At 37.3% G+C, this 17,213-nt stretch overlaps 3 protein-coding genes across 3 annotated transcripts; 1 reads left to right on the forward strand and 2 right to left on the reverse strand.

Moving 5' to 3' along the window:
- Positions 1-922: 922 nt before the first annotated feature.
- LOC137744842 (uncharacterized) lies at positions 923-3,394 on the reverse strand. Its single transcript, XM_068484651.2, has 3 exons — positions 2,852-3,394; positions 2,613-2,742; positions 923-1,600 (listed from the first exon to the last, which is right to left on the reverse strand). Exons 1-3 carry the CDS (start codon positions 3,290-3,292, stop codon positions 1,365-1,367), a joined length of 807 nt encoding a protein of 268 aa, XP_068340752.2. The 5' UTR covers positions 3,293-3,394; the 3' UTR covers positions 923-1,364.
- Positions 3,395-6,147: 2,753 nt separating this feature from the next.
- On the reverse strand, positions 6,148-10,483 carry LOC137744841 (uncharacterized). The gene is made up of 9 exons (XM_068484650.2): positions 10,070-10,483; positions 9,241-9,463; positions 8,869-9,026; positions 8,636-8,781; positions 8,376-8,438; positions 8,171-8,272; positions 7,848-8,009; positions 7,239-7,330; positions 6,148-6,632 (listed from the first exon to the last, which is right to left on the reverse strand). The coding sequence occupies exons 1-9, from the start codon at positions 10,158-10,160 to the stop codon at positions 6,572-6,574; spliced, it is 1,098 nt and encodes a 365-aa protein (XP_068340751.2). The 5' UTR covers positions 10,161-10,483; the 3' UTR covers positions 6,148-6,571.
- A 743-nt stretch (positions 10,484-11,226) lies between these two features.
- LOC137745670 (putative zinc metalloprotease EGY1, chloroplastic) lies at positions 11,227-15,924 on the forward strand. The gene is made up of 10 exons (XM_068485666.2): positions 11,227-11,763; positions 12,650-13,114; positions 13,231-13,371; positions 13,926-14,027; positions 14,473-14,684; positions 14,846-14,896; positions 14,976-15,045; positions 15,231-15,299; positions 15,493-15,543; positions 15,651-15,924. The coding sequence occupies exons 1-10, from the start codon at positions 11,401-11,403 to the stop codon at positions 15,807-15,809; spliced, it is 1,683 nt and encodes a 560-aa protein (XP_068341767.2). The 5' UTR covers positions 11,227-11,400; the 3' UTR covers positions 15,810-15,924.
- Positions 15,925-17,213: the final 1,289 nt, after the last annotated feature.

Consider the following 17,213-nt stretch of genomic DNA (forward strand, 5'->3'; position numbering starts at 1 on the left):
TCAATCTTGTCATCATCATAATTATCACTAACAAACATACTCACCTGACTTACTTGAGTGTCCGCGGTACCAAAGCAAAACCAACACAATCACAATAATAATATCAACGATGTTCGACATAGCATTTCAATTATAAAACCATTAAAACGTAAATCTGGAAAAATATCGGTCATATTATATATATACTGAAAACAAAAACCCACTCACTGATACGTAAAAGGATCGTAGCCCCCGAGTCTCGCTTGGCTGCACTCGTCCTCAGGATAGTTCTCACCTATATGCGAAACAACACTTTGGAGCACCAAAAATGCCAAAATCTCGCCAGAGAAATCTCATAAAATCCGGCCAACTTTAGAACTTGCTATCCCGACGTCCGAAATCCCTCAAACTTGCTCTCTGAGCTTCGTGAGAAAGTTTTGAGACTCCCTATGATCTTAAAACTCGATAAAACCTCCACGATCACGAGCATGTGAACAATACCATCAACAGAGTCCATAGATTCATAGGGTTTTTGAGGGTTCCAAGCCAAACCAAGGGTATGAGCGTGTTATTTAGGTCACAAGGAACACGAAGAGGGTATTTGAAACCTCGATCCGTGCCAAAATTGTGAGGTGTGATGCTGTTCGTACAAATATGGTGAAAATGGAAGAAGTGTCGAGAAGAATGAGAGAGACAGAACCACAAAAGGAAGAAGAAGAGTGCACGTGTGCATGTGTGGATGTGTGTGTGTATGTTTTAACCAATCACCAAAGCCAAAGCCAAACTCTCATTGGATCCAAATATGTGGGAAGAAACCTAATTGATCCAAAACGTAGCCCAATCACACACACACACGCAATCACTAAAGTAAGGGCAAAAACGTCATTCCCACGCCATCGGTAAATTATTTCGGAACGGGCTATCACAATTTTGCTCAGAACAGTTGAACTACAAAACCTTCGAATGAGAGAAATTGCAAAAGAAACATCAAAATTGAGCAATCGAATAACATATTTGATCTGTCTAGCTGCCTATTCAGAACACTGGCATATACATTGACAACACATTCAGAAACTACCATTCTTATTATCGTAGAATTCTGGCACAGATTCAGAAGAATCACGAAGCAGAACCAGTTTCTTCCTCTCTCTAACGGCATCCTTCGCCGCCAAACCACATTCCCCCCCACAGAAGTGAAATATACCCACACAATTGCCAAAAAGAAGATGAAAACTCACAGTTGCATTCCATCAGCTTGTCTTCCACGACAATTACAAGATCAAAAGATATGGGTCGAACAACATGTAAACATGTTAGCTGAGAAGGGATATAATGCCGAAAGCGATTTTTCTTAATAAGGAGCAACCAGAATCCAACGACCGCAATTATTTAGAGTCTTTGTCTTTAGACTTCTTTTGTTCAGAAACCCTTGCTCCCGTGATCTTACAAACAGGCTCATCCTTCGACTGGAGAAGCTTGAGATCTGGATGAACTTTGAGATCTCCCATCACTATCTTTTGGTTAACATCCAACTCGCTCAGATCCACATCAATATATGGAGGAATCACATCAGCAGGACAAAGGAACTTTACGGTCCTCTTGATCGTATTTAGACAACCATCTGCCAAATTGTCAAATGTCACGGTTTAACTTAACTTGATAAGATCATCAATATGAATAACAATGCAAACTGATTGAAAGTAACCAAAACAGCAAACTTGATTCTAAGTACAACAAAAACCATAAAGTACGACCCTTCACGTACTAAATTTACAGTACATAATAGTTATCTTAGAATACGAAAAGGAAGCCATTATCAAATTTTCGTCTCCCTCTATAATTGAACCTCTAATTTACCTCACCCGCAAACTAATTTGCAACTAACCTTCATGTCCATGATTTTGAAAATGATTATACATAACACAGAAAGCAATCTACCAAAATCAATACGAAGAACCACCTCCAAAAATTTAGACGCACTCGACTCTTGGAAATGGATGGTGAAAATTGTTTCCATAAAAGCGAAACTTTTTTCTTTTGACAAAATCCTTGTATAATCCCTGACAACTTCCGGGACTTTTCAACCTAATTTTAGTTACGGATTTGAACCAATAACATGCTCCACAACAAAAGCTTCGTATGCTCGAACAACGATATTAGGAATTACAGCCTTGAGACCAAAACTTCCAATCATTTCATAATCTCTTGCAAGAAACAATGACTTCCCACATAAATTCTCAAAGCATTTAAGATTTCAGAATGTTCCATATCCACAAAGGCTTGTAATAATCCGGAACTACAATCTAAAATCTGATAATATCTGAATGCTATGTTGTGTTCAAAACAGGCACCTACATTCTTCTTTTCTATATACGTTTAAACATAAAAAATCGAGGAACACAACGGAATTATGAGAAAGGAACAGTGGGATATAATCCGAATGAGACCAAGTATCATATTTTGCTAACTACAACAGTTTGTTATATGCACAACAGAATGGTGGCAATGTTGAATCAAAGCATGGCATACACAACAAGACGATAGAAACAGACAGTGCAAGCGGAAATTCGCAACAACAGAATGAAACAAATGAAATCCCATACAACAGATAGAAAAAAGGTGGTTTCTTTTACTTTTCTTCAATCCAGGAGAGACATCGTCTCCTCGAAACACAAGGGGAATCTCGACTTTCAACAAAGCATGAGAAGGAGCCCTTATGAAGGTCACATTCAGCGGTGCGTCCGTCGCAGAGTGCAGATGAATCTAACAAAAAAACACAACATTTGATAAACCCTAACAGCAAATTAAATTAAATTCAATTGGATTAAATTTGCTTAAGTTATTAGAGACTGCAGAGTGTAAGACTACATACCGAGCGAGGCAAAACGCGGACCCGTTCAACGACGTCGTTTTCAGAGTCGAAGTCGGACCGAACCTCGAGGTCGAAGAGCCTGGAGAGGAAGAAAGAGCGGCCGAGATGACCAACGAGCTTGCGAATCTGGTTGGTCCGCACAGAAACGAGGCGCTTGTTGCCGCCGTGCTGGCCGTCCTCCTGCTCGAAAATGATGCTGGGGACGCGGCCGGCCTTGCGCTCTTTGGCGGCGATGCTCTTGCCGGAGGTGGTGCGTGGGACTGCGAAGATGGTCTCGGCGTACTTCGGGTCGGGTATCGGGAAGGATGTAGTGGATTCGAGGTCGCGGTCGAGTTCGGGGTCCGGGTGGAGGAGGGCGGCGGCGGATGATTGGGTGTAGCGGCGGAGTTGGAATTGGAGTGCTTGGGTGAGGACGGCGGCGCGCTGCCTCTGGAGGAACATTTTGGAGTGGTGGCCCACTGAGGACTGAGGAGAGTTGGAGAGGAAATAAAATGTTTGGGGTTTAGGAGGGTTTTTCCGTCGACCCCACAAGCGAAGTGGGGGATTTATTTTCTGTGGCTGGAGACGTAAAAATAAATAAAAATCAGGAAATTAAAACAGAAACATTCGAGTTCTTTTGTACTTATCATCATACATGTTCATATAAAAAATCATTCTTTAAAGATCATCAAAAAATGAACAAAGGCTAAAACTATTTAGTTAATTTATTATAGCAAATACATAGATATAACGGTTTGTAATAATTTTATTAATTTCATTTATTTGTTTTTTTATGACTAAACGACCTATTTTTACATTGACGATCTTTATAAAGTGATTTATAATATGAACAAAATAATGATTCCAACGAAGATAAAAGCACGCTCCGTTGGAGAAAAAAATACAGATAGCATCATGAATCCTTTGTATGAGAAGGTAGGGGAAGAAGCTTATTTTTGCTATTGCTGTGCTTTGAAAAAAAATTGTTTTTGCTGTGCTGTGAGAAAAAACTCATTTGTGTTGTTTTACGTTTTCAGTTTTTTTTTCACCCAAAATTATGAAAATAAGTTGTTTTTAAGTATTTACCAAATACCTTTTTTAGCTCAACTTTTTGTATACTCATTTTTTATAAAAGCATCTCAATACCAAACCAGTACTCTACATGAGTCATTACCACTTAAGAAAATCTACTCGATCTGTGCTCCCCACGACATTCTCTTGTGTGAAATCATCCCACTCTTTCTTTGTGAACTTCCTTCGGTTCTGCACCTTGTGGAAGGTTGAGTATTACTCCTGTTGATTAGGTGCCCTGGAAGATGGGGACATGACACCTGCAACAAACAAAAACAAATAGCATAATCTAAAAAGAAAACCAATGAAAAAAATTTGAAAATTTTGAATTTTAACTATAAGAAAAAAATAAATGATAAAATAAATGGTACTATAATTGACTTTTTAGTATAAAAATATGATTTTTCGTTAAAATGAACAGTATAAAAAGTTTTTCGTTAAAGTTCTTAATTTAAAGAGTACAATGGTACGCTGACCATACACGCCTACACTCTTGCGTGATTTATAAAGCTGAAATGGGAATGGATGTTCTGCATTTTGCATGTTGACTCAGTTTTTTTATAAATGGGCAGAACAAATAGCCAACACAAACTCTATATTTGGATGAAAAAATTTAAGATTATTAAGAAATTTTAAAATGACGAAATTTTATTTTCTAGAATTTGTGAATTTTCTTGTTTGGTTAACTTAAAAGAACAATGGAATTAAATAGGAAATTTGTTATTTTTAAACTTTCAATCACATAAATTGAGAAATGACACCTATTTACATAAAATTTAAACTTATGAATTGGAGGTCTCAAATTCTAAGTATTTTTCCAAAAGGAAATTATAAATTTCTATGCTTATGAATCCAAAAGAAATTGGTGCATGTCAATTTTATAAATTTTAATTTTAATTTCAAGTTTATTTTCTTCATCCTAATATAGTGTTAAAGTAAATAACAAAACAACTACGGAGTAGCTGGAACAAGAAGTCAGTCAAAATATGTATAAACGCAACAATAGATGGTCTCCTTCGGCTGTTCCAATTCTTTTCTTGTGGGCTAGAAGAAATTTTTAATTATGACGGGAATACAAGTGGTACATCATATGTTTTAATAGAAGTGGTGAAAATTTTTATTTTTTAAGTTATTAACTTTTTAGCATGTACCTTCTCGTGTACCGGTCACACTAAAAAATATCTCTTGGGCTAGAGTCGCTAGACCTGCTAAGAAATTCTAGACGACTTTGTCTACCCTTGACCTGTTTTCCCTTCTGCAGCCAAGGACTCCCACTCCCACCATTCGACTGATGACCGCATGGAATAATAGTAATATGCTTTGGAGGAAGATTCTCTCTCCTTCTCTCGCCTCATATTTGAACGATCACGGTTAAATCGTGTAAATATTTTATATTAATTTTTTTATAGAGACAATAAGACAAAAGGCAATGCGTAAGAGGAGAGGAAAGAAGGGGATGAGAATAAGAGGAGAGAATTCTACTCTATATGTTTTAATGTGACAAAACCCTTTATTAATGACCAGGGTCACATCCATTCATCTAACTAAAACTTTCTTGGATTGCTGTTGCGAAATTTAAACTACTCGAAATCAATCCAACATAGTTCCAAATTTTATGCTCGCAAGCATACAAATTGTTCGATAGTATAGAAAGCAAGCACTTAATATCATCTCTCGGAAAATGATTTAATTCTTATCAACTAACTAAATTCCAATTACAACGTTATTTTAATTTGACAAAGATTGATGAATGAAGATTAGTTTGAAAATTGAAACTAATGTAAAAACAAATAACGAAAACAAGAAAGTATGATCAATAAAACTAGATGTGCCAACAAAGAAAGCAATTTATAATTCAATTGAGTAAAACACTAAAACGTCCGACTCACCATAACCAATCATACTTATTTCATGCAACGAATTATTAACAAACACCCAATCTCACTGATAGTCAAATTTCCCTAATTCATGTAATATCTATGGCATCTAGATTATTACGTATATTCCACCATGCAACCTTCCATGGCATCTGAACTAGTTGAACATAATGCAACTCATTACGATCAGTGGAAATTTATATAAAGACTACACAAACCCTTGACTATGGCATCTACTACTAGGTAATTGGTGGTATCTATTTGAAAGAAGCTGTCACTCAAGTTGAAAACATGGCACCTGCACAACTTGCATCAAATTTACTAAGCGTCAAGATGGTAGCCAATCACCAAGACTAAAACCAAGCATATAAGCACAACAAATGATACTCAATGAAAATTGAAAACTTGAAAATAATACAATTCAGAATTTAAGCATTCATAGTCATGGCTACATTGAACCTCTAGCTAAAGAAAATTAGTTCCGAAACATAGTTGAAATTGTCACTGAATTCATAATAAGAAAACTGAAAATTAAGTTTAGAAATCTCTCTAAAACTCCTTTGCTCTGCCGCGCCCTTCTCCCGTCTGCTCTCTGCTTTCTCCCTGCGCTCTTCTCTGCTCTCCACTTCGGCTTCTCTGCTTTCTTTACTCTCCTCTCTCCTTTTTTTTTTTTTTTTTTTTTTTTTTTTTTTTTTTTTCCCGTCTGTCCCTCTCCTTATTTTCCTGCTATCTTTTCCCTCTCTCCCATGGGCTGCGGCACCCTTCCTCATTTTCTGCTCCTTTTTCTCCTGCTTTAGTGCTTCATTTCTGAAGCTTGTCTGTTGCTTGTCTTCCAGCTTTTCTGCTGCAATTTGCTGCAATAAAAAAGGCAGCAGCAATTGCTGCCAATTAACCTCTAAAAGCCACTGGTGCTTTCACATGAGCCAAATAAAAAAACCAACTTAATAGGCTATTGGGTGGCCCACTATAATTTAACCACCAATCAACATGATCTCTCATTTTTCTGATTTTGTAGCAGCTTCCAATTTGTATAGAAATTACACAAAAATCTTAGGAATGTTGCCTTCTTATTAATCTAGTCATAAAAGCACAAATCTCTGAAATTCCTTTCATTTTCGTCCAACTTATCACAAGAAAATGTAACTTTTGGAGTAAATAAATAGTAAAATATGCAATCATCAACTCCCACTCCCAGCATTCGACTGATGACTGCATGGAATAATAGTAATATGTTTTAATGTGACAAAACCCTTTATTAACGGCCAGGGACGCATCCATTCATCTAACTGAACTTTCTTGGACTGCTAATGTTTACCTTCCAAATACAAAACCCAGCCAGAAATCTAAACTTATTTCGAGAAAAATATAGCTCCATACAATAAGTTAAAAATTATTTCAGCTAAAAACGCTTTCACTTCTGTAATACCAAGAAGTAGGCAGGTAAAGAATGTATGACTTACGATTTGAGATGCCATTTCAGACAAGTAATCAACTTGCTGATGATCCAGTAAGAAACCAAAGCGCCCATTGCTAAAGGAGTATCGAGCGTGCTCTGAGAAAATGAAAAGAATCAATAACCAAATATTTTGGCAATTACATCGAATTATAAAACTAACTTTAACATAAGATTACTGAATAACCAATTCAGTCGTAAGTGCCTGTGGGTCCATACGACAAATTTAAATAAAAACAGGTTTGAAGTAACATTGTCCTAATGGTGCCAGGCAATAAATGGTGTTTCTATGATCTAAAACTTGATCCTCAAAGGGACAAGTAATAGACAAGAAACACAATCTAGGTGTACTGCACTTGGCTATGTATATGTCTACTGAGTATTAAGTGTCCAGTAATCTACTAGCTAAATCTTAGGACACAAAGACATGGCCCTATTATCCAACAATTTCAATGATTCTCCTTTGACACATATCGGCTATAAAAAGTCCCTCAAATATTTTTAGCAAGGTACATAATATACCATTACAAATTTCTACCCCACATGGTTTAATTAAGCAGGCAAACATTTGGACTTGAATATCAAGAATACAGCCAAAAGGAATGTGAGAGAACACCTGCAAGATGGAGGTTGTTCCAATGATACGCATAGCCCACTTGACAAATTGTGCTATACCAACATCTACTGTCCCATCTTTTGAGACAACAAACTTCCTCACAATCCAGTACCCTAATGCAGCTCCCGGGAGGATAATTCCCACTAGTAAAAATATAGAGACCTGGCAGAAAAACACGAGAAGCCAAGACAATAAAGTGATCCAAAGAGAAGTTTCCAAAAAAAAAAAAAAAGTGATCCAAAGAGAAAGTATCAGAAGCAGATAATTTGTCTAGATGTTTATGAGAATTTTGCGAATATAAGATTTAGGGAACCAACACTTACTGGGTTATGAATCTCCTCACTTAGTCCAAAAGGGCCAAAACTCAAAAGAATTGAATTTACCATCAGTGAAAACTGATGAACAAGGAAAGATCCTGCTCCAAGCTGTCAAAGGCATATAAATTGAAAGAATTACTTGTACGGTCAATTACATGAGGTTAATAAGTTACCATGAAGCAACAGTAAACTTCAAGACACCAAGTGTTACCACTGATCCACATATGGTAAGATAGAGGACATTTTTCCCCTCAGTTGGCAACAGCTTCATTCCCTGAAAGATTAAAGACAAACAATGATGCAAAACATTACCTATAAATTTGCAAGCTAAAACTGCAGGTGAAGGATAATGATCACAAAACCCTGTAATTACAATTTGTTTTAGAGGAGATCTGAAATTCATACTACCCAATGAAAAACCAAGAGCATGCAAGTCAAACGAAAATACATCAGAATCACAAAAAAAATTACCTGGAAGAGAATGATTATAATGACCAGAAAAACTCCTATAACCATTGAACTGCTATAATAAAAAGGTACCCAATTGCTGACAATTGGTGCCAACAACAGTAAAGTAAATCCCAGTGCCAGACACAAAAGGCGCCATCTCTGAAAATCTGTACAGACAAAAATAGATAACTATCAGAGCCTGCAAATTGTAGCATAAGCAATTATAATCAGCCACACTTTTATTTTTATCAGACCTTCTTCAACAGTTATGGTGACAGGGCCAGGTATTTTGCCAATGAACTTGACATCGACATATCTTTCACCATAAGGCGATATGACAGAGCTCCATAACCCTTTCTGAATATTTTTCCAATCATCCTCTTCGCACTGACATAATCCAAGCGTATTATTCCTGTAAAAAATTCATGAGTGAGACAAAACAATCCACAGAAAAAAGGTGTGCGTGTGTGTGAGAGTGCGACTAGAGAAAATGAGTAAGGGAAAGAGAAACAGAGAGAATGAGGGAGAGGTAGCATATGGTGCACTCATAACTCAATCAATAAAACACAATTATCCTAAAAAAATACAGAATGATTGTAACAGTAAAGATGAGACATTTCGCTCACCTATGAAAACAGACTTGAATTTTGCTAAGCAACCTCTCCAGGATTCCTAGAGATGCAGACAACGTGATCTTAAGTGAACTTGCATAACTCCCAAGTTTTAACCTGGATATACCAGAAACTCGTGCCCGTTCACAAAATAAAACATCTTTAGAACCAGGCACAGCTGAGTGCTCAGAAAGAGGTGCCGGGATGACTTCTAATACTGGGTTTTCAATATCAACACCTGTGATTTCAATATTGGTAAAGGTTAGTTTCAAAAATATGCAAACAAACCAACAAAGTACACAAGAGATATTCAAACTCTTCAAAGTTAAAATCCCTAAAATTATAATGGACATACTGTCTAGCTATAGCAGATTAAAAACTCAAAATCAAAGCGACATTGAGCGGTAAGGTGCAACATATGTTATCAGACCAAACCCAAAATGGTATCACGCTAAACTACAATACTGAAACTAACATTCCACTTTAAAGGCCAAAAAGTCGACATTTTTCGAAACCCTAACCGGCTAACAACTTGACATTTCCCTCAAGCAATACAGCAACCGAAATAAACCCTCAAGAGGCATAACGAAACCCTAACCCTCTATCTGCCTTGCAAGTAAAGAAACAACAAAAGTGAGACTAAAACGTAATAATTTTCACAGCAAATAAATGCAGAGCAAGTCAAAGTACAAGTTTTTCTCTCTTAAAATGGAAATAAGTAAACAACCCACATACTCAAAACATAAAAACAAAAAATTCACTGATTTTCCTAAAATTTTCTCGGGAAACAAACAGGCGGCGACGAGCACCACTGAACAAAAATTGACAATATAGAGATAGATACCTTTGAGTTCGGTGGCAGGTGAGAGGGTCGGAAGAGAGAGACAGAAAGCAAAGAGAAGAAGGAGAATGGCAGAGGAGAGAGAAGAGCCCATTGCATCGCACACTCGCTACTCTCTCTCTCTGCGTTCCGAGATAGCTTTGGCTCTAAAAAAGTGTCCATTTTTTCTGTTTCTGAATTCTGATTCCAAATTTTGAAGAAAGATTTCTTATCGAGGGAGGAAAAGCATCATGTTTTGGGCCTTGAAGAAAAGGGCTTGGATTTTGGCTGCCCCAAAGGCACGGTGACCAGTGGGCTTTTCTTACACTTTGTCTCATAGGCACCGATAGAAAAAACGCTAGTTTCACTTAAGAAATTGCATATAGGAGTAAACTTCACAAAATTGAAACTCAATATGACTTCACAAAATTGAAACTCAATATGGAACAAGACTCATATTCTAAGGAAAAATATGAGTAAATGTAATCAGTCAAAACTTAACATCTTCATGATGCAATTAGGACGCACACAAGGGTATGACCATCTTAGAATAGGTGCTCATCAAAATCTCGTTAGGCAAAAAAATCCCAGTCGGACAAAATGATCTTGATCTTAGGAAAAATAGTACATTAATATCAAATGAGTATACTTTAGGATAGTTTTCCTAAATTTGACAAAATGATAAAATACGGCCGAGGTTCAAACTTCAAGCGATCTACCTGATGACCCAAGTATGGAGGACAGGGACAACTCAAAAACAGAGTTGTTTGGTCCTACGGTTTTGGAACATGGGTGGCTTGGCTTTAGCGGCTCGCAACCGTGGCTCAACGACGTAACTTAAACAACTTCAAGTTGTGGCTTTGCGCAAATCAAGATGCAGAAATCCTAATTCTGTTATTTTTCTTTTTCTCGCACAATTATCACTTACCACAATATATATATAAGAATTGGGAACATAATTTAAGCAGAATATTATAATTTGAAACGTATAAAATTGGGCTTATGCATCATGATGAAAGTTTCATGCAATCAAAACTGAAAAATATATCAAAATTGGAATCGTGTTTTAGAGGCTACTTGAAGTGCGTGAGAAGCATTGTAAAATGGTTTGGATCAGAAAATAGACTTGAGAAATATACAAAATGAAAAAATTTAAAAAGAAAAAGAAAAAAGAAAAAAAAAAGGGATATTAGCAAAAGTTATCGGATATTCACATATTCAGTCACAGCAAAAAAAACTGGCTGAAAGAGTGCAGCCCCTCCTCCCTCCTTGCCTCCTCCGCTTCCAAATTCCAAATGTTGTTGTAATTGTAATTTCACAGTCTCATATAATTCAAGCTCTGTGAATTCAGCTGAATGGGGACGCTCACCAGCTGCACTTTCAGCACCCTCGATTTCAACTTCATCCTCAAAACCCGCGAAATTCCGAGACTGCCATTTCCCAAGAAACCCAGCAGCAAGAAGAATTCATGCTTCTTGTGCAGCAGAGCGAGTGTAAATACTCAGAGAGTTTGTTGGGTTCCGCGTAGGAATTTTGGTAGGCTTAAATGTTATAGTTCTAGCGATAATGGTGACGGTGACGGAGAGAGTAGCAGCGGCAGCGGTAGTAGTAGTAATGAGTCAACAGACCCCACGACGGCGGCGACGACAACGGAAGTAGATGAAGATAATAGACGCTCGAACAAATATGATTCCGAGCGTCCGTCGGTTTCTTCCAAAGTACATTGCTTAACTTTGTTATATGTGTTCTTACTTATATCCATTTGGGTTTTTGCATTAGTGTGTTCTTCTTTTAATTGTGTTATCTTACAGCGTTTTATTTATCAAGTTTGAATTTTTAATGAAGAAATTGGTATAGGAATTTAAATTCGGTATTGGGTTCTGCAAATAGGAGTAAAAGGTTCTATATTTGTAGAATTTTCTGGTTTGGTCAGTGGGTTTTTTTTTTTCCGGAATCTGCAGTTGATGACGGTATGACATGTATAGTAGTCGTAGCGAAAAATGGTTGCTATCCAATTGTGGGTTTTAGTTGCAGCACTCAAGAGTGCGTTTGAGTTCATTTTCTGTGTTAGTGTTAGTGTCTTTGTTGAATTGTTTTAAGAATTGGTGTTGGAGAAATTTCCATCTTGTTTTCTACATTATACGTGGAGGTGGAGTCTCATCTGGACTTCCAACGGTTGAGATAGACAGAATCTTGTTAGCTTCAGCCATTGAATGTCTTCAACGGTTGGGAGCTCAGTTTCAGAGGAAAACAATTGTGACTGACTGCAGTGCATGAATTGGTAATTGACGCAATGAAAATGAATGGTCCATGAACTACACGCAGACATGCTGACACAATATATATACATATATGTATATTTACCTTGAATGGCTCATGTAAGAAGATAGGTTACAGATAACCGTTATGGCTAATTTCCTATGTACTCTCTGTTCCTAGTTCTTGTGAGGGAACTGATTATCACTGCCAGTATGCATATGTAGTTATGTACCTATAGTTATTCTTCGTGCGAGAAAGAGGACATCAGAGTTTTCTACTCACATACATCTAATATAGTAATGTAACACTCTCTCTAATAGCGTTATGTGTCAATATGTCCTTCAGCCGCCAACTATATCACCACTTGGGCCCGCGTACAATAATTTCCAAGTTGACTCTTTTAAACTGATGGAACTCCTTGGACCTGAGAAGGTTGATCCTGCTGATGTAAAGCTGATTAAGGAAGCACTTTTTGGTTATTCTACCTTTTGGGTGACCAAAGAGGAGCCTTTCGGAGACCTTGGTGAGGGCATTCTCTTCCTTGGGAATTTGAGGGGAAAGAGAGAAGAGGTATTTGCCAAATTCCAGAGTCTACTGGCTGAGGTCACGGGTAACAAGTACAACCTTTTTATGGTGGAGGAACCCAATGCAGAAGACCTAGATCCACGTGGTGGGCCACGTGTTAGCTTTGGTTTGCTGCGGAAAGAGGTCTCAGAACCAGGGCCAACGATGCTTTGGCAATATGTAATTGCTTTCTTATTATTCCTTCTAACAATTGGATCATCTGTGGAATTAGGAATTGCATCTCAGGTACGCCAACTTGCATTTTTTTAATGTGTTTTGTGAGGCTATAAATGGTCCATTAGCAATTGATTTCTTTCTCATTTTTAGAGTCTCTACTTATATTCATGCATTATTTTAAACAGATAAATAGACTTCCACCAGAGGTGGTGAAATACTTCACAGATCCAAATGCCATTGACCCACCAGATATGGAGTTGCTATTCCCATATGTAGATTCGGCTTTGCCTGTAGCATATGGTGTTTTGGGTGTTTTACTGTTTCATGTAAGTGAGATGTCTTGCTGTTTGTTGGGTTTGGTTCAAATTTAAAATGTATATTTCTTTCTATATATTGGCTATCACACTGTGCTCTTTCTTGTTGACCAAGTAGAATCTTTAAGCCTATGCCTATGAAAGAGAGAGCTGATTTATTGTGACGTTTCTTTACATTGTTATGTATAATACTAGATTTGATTGTGAATAAAATGAGCATGCTTATTGTTCAAGTTCACTTACCCTGACGATGTACGTTGAAGAATAAGTAGATACTCGATTCTGTCAGTTTCAAGAGAGGGCATGCTAGTGAATAAAATGAACGATAAGTAAATACTCAATTGTGTCAGTTTTAAGTGAAAAAATCTGATGACTTGCATATGCTTTGTGTGAAATATGAAAATTATGTCGTTTTCTTTTCAAAAATTTCTGTCAATTTAGACCTTCTCCAAATGATTTTTTGAGTTTTGATGAATTAGTCAATACTTTGTAAATTGTGATTTGCTATTTGAATTTTACTTTTGTTCTTATTTGAATATGATTATGATGGAGTTAATTGTATGCAGGAAGTTGGGCATTCTGTGGCTGCTTTCCCAAAGAAAGTAAAACTTAGCATTCCTTTCCTTATTCCTAATATTACTCTCGGCAGCTTCGGTGCAATCACTCAGGTACCTCTAATAATCCAAGTATAGCAATCCGAAACATGTCCGTTTAAGAGACTTGTCTCTGTTGTTTAGTATACAGTCTGAGTAGGAGCAGGTCTTTCCCGAAGAATAATGTAAATTTGATCTTTGTAATGTACTTCTTCCCCCTGCCACCCCCCATCCCAGACACGAGTTACACATTTTATTTAAGACAGTTGGCTTATTCTGTTCCGACTTCTGAGTCATGAGTTTCTTACTTTTCCATTTCTCCCGTATTGTAAGTTTGAATAGTTTAGGACTTTTATGGTTGTAGCTTTAGGTATGTTGTATTTGATGCAGTAGTTTGACCTAGATTTGTGACTACCTTTGCTCGAACTAGGTCATCTGTGCGCCTAGACCCCCTTATCTCCCTTGTTTGTACTTAAAGGTGATTCAGATAATTTCTTCTCATCGTTCACTGGTTTTGTAGTTTAAATCCATTCTTCCTGATCGGAGCACAAAAGTTGACATATCACTAGCTGGCCCTTTTGCTGGTGCTGCACTGTCATTGTCAATGTTTGCTGTAGGTCTGCTGCTCTCGTCTAATCCCAACGCTACAGGAGAGTTGGTGCAGGTTCCTAGCATGCTGTTTCAAGGTTCTTTGCTTCTTGGACTCATCAGTAGAGCCACTCTTGGTTATGCGTATGTCCTTCCCTTGCCTCTGTACCACTATTTAACTGATTCTTCTACGTATGTGAGCTACGAGACATCTATGCAATCCTTTTTCAATTAATGTAGCAGAAGTTTCAGTTCATTCCACTTCATATATTCTTAGTTGACATGATACCATCCTGAACATGCAGATCAATGCATGCTGCGACAGTTCCAATTCATCCTCTTATGATTGCTGGCTGGTAATGTACTATTTCTCGACAACCTTAATAATTTCATTGCAATGCGTAACATGCTCGTGACTCAAGTTTAACATTGCAGGTGTGGGTTGACAACAACAGCTTTTAATATGCTTCCAGTGGGCTGTCTTGATGGTGGAAGAGCTGTGCAGGTTAATTTACAAATCCGTGCACTGAATTTCTCTTTCCGTTTTCTTTATTATGATGATTTCATGAAATCTTTATTTAATTTGTTTTAGTTGTTTTTTTTAACTCTTTGAAGTAGCCTAAGGTAGACAGTCTGCAGTGATGATCGCCGTATTCTAATGCGGCTTATGGTGTATCTCTCTTACTGCAGGGCGCTTTTGGAAAAAATGCTATAAATGCTTTTGGCTTGACGACATACGCGATGCTTGGCTTGGGAGTGGTATGTCTTAACTTTTACGGCCTAAACATAACGTGCTAATGTTTGCTTCAAACTTTAAATTCTTGGATTGAGCAGAGTATGCTAACTTTTACAACTTAAAACAAAACATGCTTATGTTTGGTAAAAGCATTAATAGCAGTTTTTCCAACTTCCGAGGCTTGTGAAGTTTTAGTCTTCTTTTCCTCCCTTTCAGCTTGGCGGACCTCTCTCACTTCCATGGGGACTCTACGTGCTCATATGCCAGGTTTGCAAATAAAAATTTATGTACTGCGGTTTCATGCTTCAACAATCCTCATCTGCTACCGAGAAAGAAAAAACGCTCCATCTCATTGACATTGTTTATATGTTCAGAGGACTCCGGAGAAACCGTGCCTGAATGATGTAACCGAGGTTGGAACGTGGAGGAAAACAGTTGTTACAGTGGCCGTTTTCCTTGTTGTACTCACACTTCTTCCGGTATGGGATGAGCTTGCCGAGGAGCTTGGTATTGGTCTTGTAACCACATTTTGATGTATCATACGCGAGAGCCTGTTTTTTGTTCGAGTAATTTCGATAGTAATCCATTAGCTATAAGTTTGTGAATTCAATACGCATTCAATCTAATAAAATTCCATTTTTCGTACTCTATTTTCATGTATCTTGAAATAATGAAGATTGTGGGAGCATGCACTCCCGCCCGATTGGGCAGGTATGTCGTATTGCAAGCCCAATCGGACAAGCGTGTTGTATTACAAGCCCGTAGAGGTAAGCACCCTTGCCAGGCTGGCGTAAGACACGGGGCAAATACGATGCAAGAACCATTAGCATCAAGTCTAGGCCTAGTCACAATGTGCACTAACCACCCTAATTAACACATTTTTTGAATTAAACGGCTACCTGACTTGATGATCGGAATAATGGTTCACACAACCAGCAATGAGCATGCACTACATGTAACTCTACCAGGAATGCTAATAATTGTCCTAAAACAATATATCCAAAAGGTTTTCACATTCAAACTTTTGACGGTTGCCTCTTAGTACTACGATTTAGTGATATTTCTCTTCATTTGTAAGTGAAAGATCTTAGTGTTACGGACTTGTCGATATTGAATTAAAAATCAATTTATTCCCATCACTATTGTGCTCCAAAATTGAATCAAATTGTTCTGTTATCTTAAGGCGACAATTATTATTCACAACACGAAAACGATTAGAATCAGCCTCTTTAAATATATGCAATTAACCATAATTCGTGTCGTGTCGTGTCCAAAATTGTCATTCTCATATTCAAAATGTCCCAAATTTGCTATATCCCTAATAAAATTTCTCAAGAGTGGCGTTAATCCTACCCCCATTGTCTTATTATTAAAATATAAATGTCAATGACAAATATCTCCTCTTATAAAATGACATTTAAGGACTTAAACAATAACTACTACCATTTTGCCACATCATCATTAGTTGAAATAGCAGAAAAAAAAGAAAAGAAATAAAATTTAAAAACCCACCCTACTATACAAGCCTAACTAGTCCACACCCGCACGCCTCCCTACCGGTGGCGTCGATGCCATCTCTGTCCTTCTTCGAAGAAGGTAATCTCTGTCCTTCTTCGAGCTCGACCCAGAAAAAAAGGTGACAATGGACCTTCCATGTCTGCCTTGATGGATTCTTGTTTATTGTTTGAATTACTGTTGAATATGTCCCATGGTTGGTTTTTTTTTTTTTTCTTGAGATAAATATATTTTACATGTATATATATTTATATATACATATTACAGAAAATAAAATTTAAAGAATTTAAAGATATTTAAAAGGTTATAATTGGAATAATGATGGGTGGGAAAAGAGTGATGTTATTATTTACCTTTTTATAATGGGTGTGAATATAATGTAGATGAGAAAATAAGACAATGAGGTGGACTTAAGGCTAGTT

Source organism: Pyrus communis, chromosome 12 (genome assembly GCF_041283825.1).
Source record: "Pyrus communis isolate YQ-2024b chromosome 12, ASM4128382v1, whole genome shotgun sequence".
Taxonomy (NCBI): Eukaryota; Viridiplantae; Streptophyta; class Magnoliopsida; order Rosales; family Rosaceae; genus Pyrus; species Pyrus communis.

Bases quoted from the DNA above. Each gene is read 5' to 3' on its own strand.
- LOC137744842 (XM_068484651.2), bottom strand. From the start codon at position 3,292: ATGTTCCTCCAGAGGCAGCGCGCCGCCGTCCTCACCCAAGCACTCCAA. The intron at 2,743-2,851 runs GTATGTAGTCTT...TTTTTTTGTTAG, and splicing joins TCCGCGTTTTGCCTCGCTCG to ATTCATCTGCACTCTGCGAC. The intron at 1,601-2,612 runs GTAAAAGAAACC...ACAATTTGGCAG, and splicing joins CTCTCCTGGATTGAAGAAAA to ATGGTTGTCTAAATACGATC.
- LOC137744841 (XM_068484650.2), bottom strand. From the start codon at position 10,160: ATGGGCTCTTCTCTCTCCTCTGCCATTCTCCTTCTTCTCTTTGCTTTC. The intron at 9,027-9,240 runs GTGAGCGAAATG...AATTTTTTACAG, and splicing joins ATTCAAGTCTGTTTTCATAG to GAATAATACGCTTGGATTAT. The intron at 8,439-8,635 runs GTAATTTTTTTT...TTAATCTTTCAG, and splicing joins TTATAATCATTCTCTTCCAG to GGAATGAAGCTGTTGCCAAC.
- LOC137745670 (XM_068485666.2), top strand. From the start codon at position 11,401: ATGGGGACGCTCACCAGCTGCACTTTCAGCACCCTCGATTTCAACTTC. The intron at 11,764-12,649 runs GTACATTGCTTA...TATGTCCTTCAG, and splicing joins GTCCGTCGGTTTCTTCCAAA to CCGCCAACTATATCACCACT. The intron at 13,115-13,230 runs GTACGCCAACTT...TATTTTAAACAG, and splicing joins AATTAGGAATTGCATCTCAG to ATAAATAGACTTCCACCAGA.